Source organism: Pteropus vampyrus, unplaced genomic scaffold, assembly GCF_000151845.1.
Source record: "Pteropus vampyrus isolate Shadow unplaced genomic scaffold, Pvam_2.0 Scaffold12, whole genome shotgun sequence".
Classification (NCBI taxonomy): Eukaryota; Metazoa; Chordata; class Mammalia; order Chiroptera; family Pteropodidae; genus Pteropus; species Pteropus vampyrus.
Window position 1 is genome coordinate 831,707 of NW_011888793.1, and position 5,053 is coordinate 836,759.

Consider the following 5,053-nt stretch of genomic DNA (forward strand, 5'->3'; position numbering starts at 1 on the left):
TACACAGAATATCGGAATTTTTAAAGTAAATTACTTATTAAATTGTCATATCCTACTTAAAAATAAATAGCCCTGGTTAAATAAATGTAATACATTCCAAAAGTGACCCATATTTTTAAACGTAATTTTGTTAGAAATATAAATTAGTCATATGTTTTTAAGCTTCAAAACAAAATAGCTCAAGCCCATTCATGATTAGTTAATAGAAAGTCTAGTATTGTACAGTGATGGGTAGAAGGGTGAGTGTTAAAAGCAGCAATGATAAACTTCACGATTACCTGTGGTTACAAAAAAATGCAACTTGACTTAAATCTCTAGCAACAATGCCCAAATGACTCAAGATAGCTATACTTCCCAGGAAAACAAGTGTTATTAAAGGATATATAATGCTCCCTACAGACTCTCCATACCATTCTAAATTTGAAAATAAAACGCTGTCAAGCAACTGGTCTTGCTAAAAAAGAATGCTCTGAATTACTTGTCTCTGTGACACAATATAAAATACATCAACTCAATCAAAACTCAAGCTAAAAACATTTAACTCAAATTGAATCAAGCCTTCGGATATAACTTCCGGTTAATAAAATACATATAAGACAGGGTCAAATGAAATGATACCATAAAGATTCAGACAAATCTAGCAAGTTTTGTAAGTCATTACCATGAGGGAAAGTAAGAAGATAAAAGATGTTCTAGAGCTGGAGTTAAACATTTATCTGGTTTGACTTTTTCTATAGTTCGAACATGTTACTTGAGAAAGACATTTTGGGGGAAAAATGGGAAAACTTGATTACACACTGCATTATTAGATGATGTTAAAAATTAGGTATGATAATGGCTTTGTGGTCATAAGGAATTGCCTTAATTTTAGAGATACATACTTATATATTTAGAGATAACAGGTGATAGCTACGGTTTACTTTAAAAAGGAAAAAATTAGACAACAAAAATAATTGTTGCACTGAAATCACTGCTTTATGGTATTCATTATATGATTTCTCTAGTTTTCTCTAAGTTTAAAAAGTTTCATTACAAAGTTAAAAAAATTAAAAGCAGTCAGAGATAATGAAAGTAAAAACAACTTTATTGAAGACAATATAAGGATTAAAAGTTTATATTGCTGATGTTACACAACCAAAGGAGTCAACAGGAATAAAGTCTACTCTCATATGAGAATAAGAACGTATTGATAAGCATTCGATAAACTGAGTTTTAAGATTTACTTTTCAGTCAGTATAGAGTTCGACCAATTTTCCTCCCTTCTACTGTACAACCAATTATTAAGGCTAAATTTTTAAAATAAAATTTACATGAGAAAAAATATCCTTATTAAATTTTTGAAAGACTTTCCTTACAAGAAATCGAGCTGTTAATTATTCTCCATTCTTAAGAATAATTAACTTAGTCATTCTAATGGATTATTAATGAAGTCATTCTAATAATCCAGAATATCACACTCTTTACAAAACACCCCTAGAAATGATTATATTGCATTTTGGTAAATATCTTCCCTGCATTTTTCTTGGTAAATATATACACGCTCACATTTTTTAAAATTGAAAGTCAATCATAGAGTAGTGTTGTTTATGATGAGGAAATAGGCCAAAGTTGAAAGGTTCAGCCAAAAAAAAAAAATTCCAGTGTTTAAGAAAATAATTCAGTGTAGAGTTTAATGATAACTATACTTTTTCTACACAGAAAGGTTATCACTTAGAAGAAAAAGTAGTGTTTCATTATAGACAAATCAAGGTAATCAGATAAAAATATTTTTCCAGCTTGAGAACAGTAAATAATTTTAATTATATAGAATGCTTTGAGGGCACTACCATTAGGAGATTTAAATAAAAAATACAGCTTTTACTATTTTAACCAATATAATTAGATCAAAATATTTTTTAGTGTTTTATAAAATTAAAATGTATCAAAAGTATTTCAACAGAGTAAAGTTAGAAATTATATACTCAGAATGATGGAAGCATTAAATAAAATTTACTTTGTATTTTATTGATTTGAAATTAAAAACGAAGCCTGGAAATGCTTTAACTGAACTTTATAGGGGAAAACTGTCTCCATTCATTTCTCTAAGACAGTAAGAGATTACTCAAAACACGCTGTTAAGGAATCAGAATCACCTCAGGAATTCTGAAAACTTTTTAGATGTTCAGGTCCCAAGTCTTAGTTTTGGGGTGAAGATGAGTCAGGTACCTGAATTTAAAAAAATGCCATGGGTGACCCTATTGTGTGATCAGAACTGAGAATTACTGGGCTGCGGGATAAATTCAAACTTATTTTCTGCCCAACAAAATGCAGTGGTGAGTGTAAAAAAACCAAAAATCCTCAAGTGTCAACATCTTAACTTTAAGGGCTCAATTTTATTAGTTGAATTTAGAAAAAGAGGGAAAATATTCTCACCATAATACTACATACCTACCATAAAGAACTTCACTACATACCCACCATCTTCATCTACGACCTAGAACTTCATAGAAAAAAAAAAAAAATCCGACTTTTGAAAAAACCAAACTGCGCTAAGATCACCATGTTCTTACGCTGAGGTAGCCTTAGAAGCAACATTCCTTCAAATGAAGATAAAAACCAGGCTACATATGACTCGAAAACCACTCTTGGAATTGCAACAAAATATTTTTATAATACCTGATTTAAACATCACTTGTGACATCAAGAGGTCATGTAAAGTGCTGATATTGTCCCAGCCTGGCAGAAAAACCAATATTGCACCATCCTGTAAGGAGGAGAAATAATCTTACAAAGGATCACATAACAAAATACACTAAGAGTAAAAATCTGTGCCCATTTAAGTCTTCATTAAAATCACACTAGCTCACGACAGTATCGGTTACTGATTATAACGGAAGGCTCACTTTTTAAAAATAGGTTTTATAAACCAGATACTTCATTTGTTCAGTCTCTTCTTTAAATAGGTCCAATGTCTAAATCTTTTGGTATTTTGAAATTATTTCTGGCGTCAAAAGTGATTTCTTCCATAGGCTATTTTTAAAAAGCGTTTCTTTTTTTTCATGGCCTTGATATATGAAATTAAAATTATGTTTTTTGAAGAAAAACAAAGAAAACTAACCTCTTCTTCCAAAACAATGTGTCGAATTAGGGCAGCAATCAAATTCAGATCAACTTTATCATCATCCATCATTTTCATAACATCTACGGTACTTGCAGAATACCTATTGAAAATCATGAAATGTTTGATGTTTCTTAAGGTCTAACTTGCTACAAAACCTAAAAATTAAATTGCAAATGAAACAATCAGTAGAAAGGAGAAAATTACTGGGATAATAATAGTGCTTACAAGTCAAATCAGGACAGTATTTAGCTGGAACATGAGACTTGAGATGGTCTCCTACTAAATATATACAAATTCAAAAAGATAATTCCTGCTTTTTGTTTGGTCATTTAGTTACTGTGTTCTCACTTTTAAATAAAAGAAACTTACCTTTTCCCCAGTTCTCTTACATAATCTGGCCAGCGTTCTTTATAGATTGCTTCTTTTTCTTCTTTTTCTTGTCTATTTACATGCCCTTGCATGAAACCCCTCTTTGACTGGGATCTGTGTTCTTTTTGTTCTGGAATATATCTAAAATAAAAACATTCTTAAATAGCCTCACTTATTTGAAACTTTGTTTTTTGCTAATATCTAGATTTTTACATTTAGGATTTAAAAAAATTTTTAAAGAACATTTTCACTATAATTTGTAGTGAACACCAATTAAATATCAATTAATTTGCAAGTTTTCCTTAACATAAAATCTGACACTGTAATAAAAATCATTCTCCTCTATAGAAGTATATATACCTCTAGACTGTCTTCAGCAATCGATTAAAAAATAAAAACTAGAGTAACTTTCACCTTCAATTTTAAGTTTGCTCTAAGAAAAAAAAAGTTACCATTAAGTCCAAAAGAATAGCTAATGATTGCCTTGCAGAAGACTCAGATTTTAAATACAGGTTTCCAAACCTGAGTACACATGAGACTCCTCTGTAAAATATAGATTCCTAAATTCTATACTTAAGATATGGATTCAAGTATGGCTGGGGTCTACTAATCCAGGAATTTTAATTAATGCTCCAGGAGATTCAGATAATGTATCTAAAGGCCTACAGACCCATGCCTGAGAACTATTTAATTCTGCTCAGACCACAGACATAGCTAATGGCAGAGCCATTATCAGCATCCAAATCTCTTACGTGTCTGTCCAGTGCTATACTATGACTCCCTATGCTCCCTATACGCAGAGCGCATCTGACCCCAAATCCCATCTACAATAAGTAGGTTCTGAGAAGCATGGAGGTGGAGAGAGACAAAGAAAAATGAACCTAAACTTGAACCCCAAAGCCCTTCAGAGTTCACCTAGAGGACAGCATCTAGATGGAATGAGGGGTATGGAGCTCGAACTTTACAATTCAGAATATGGGAATGCTGTCTTTGCTCTGCCACTGACTAGCTGCATGAATCTCTGGCCTTTAGTTTCCTTGTTTGAGAGATTAATACTCTTATAACAGTATTGGCAAAAGAATAAAAACAAGAAAGTGATGAGTAAAGAAAGCACAGTGCCTGACATACAGCAGACACCCCAAAAGTGTTAATCCCCTTCCTTATTCAGTACCTGTGACCCAGGATTCCCCTAAGTCTTCGATACATATAGAGTCACCAACTTGAGGTAGGGCAACCTGGGACAGAGATCAGTCCTAGTCAGCAGGATGGACCCAGCAGTTGGCTCCCTTCCCAGCAATTCCAACAACTCCCCCCTCCACCAAGGGCCTAATCACAACCTTCCGTACCACCTCACCCTACTTTCTTCCCTCCCTACCATCCTTATTGTGTAACTCTTCTGAGAGGAGATAGCTGGGGGTTTCTCCTGAAAACTTGTATCCAAGGACCACCCTCCTGCAACTACCCTTTTAGGGCTGGCTACCGAATGGCAAGTGCATAGATACCAACCCTTTTTCCTCAAGAGACCTCTTAGCCAGTTCCTGGTATATAACTTGCCTTCTACAGAGCTTAAGAAAGCCATGTGAC

General features: G+C 33.2%; 1 protein-coding gene across 1 annotated transcript in view; it reads right to left on the reverse strand.

The window, feature by feature from the left end:
- The window catches only part of DHX36 (DEAH-box helicase 36), a 51,675-nt gene that overhangs the window by 22,338 nt on the left and 24,284 nt on the right, over positions 1 to 5,053 (reverse strand). The window contains exons 10-12 of the mRNA XM_023524013.1: positions 3,470 to 3,610; positions 3,098 to 3,200; positions 2,594 to 2,743 (exon numbers count right to left, since the gene is read on the reverse strand). Coding sequence (XP_023379781.1) covers positions 2,594 to 2,743; positions 3,098 to 3,200; positions 3,470 to 3,610 — 394 coding nt within the window. The remainder of the gene's footprint in view (positions 1 to 2,593; positions 2,744 to 3,097; positions 3,201 to 3,469; positions 3,611 to 5,053) is intronic.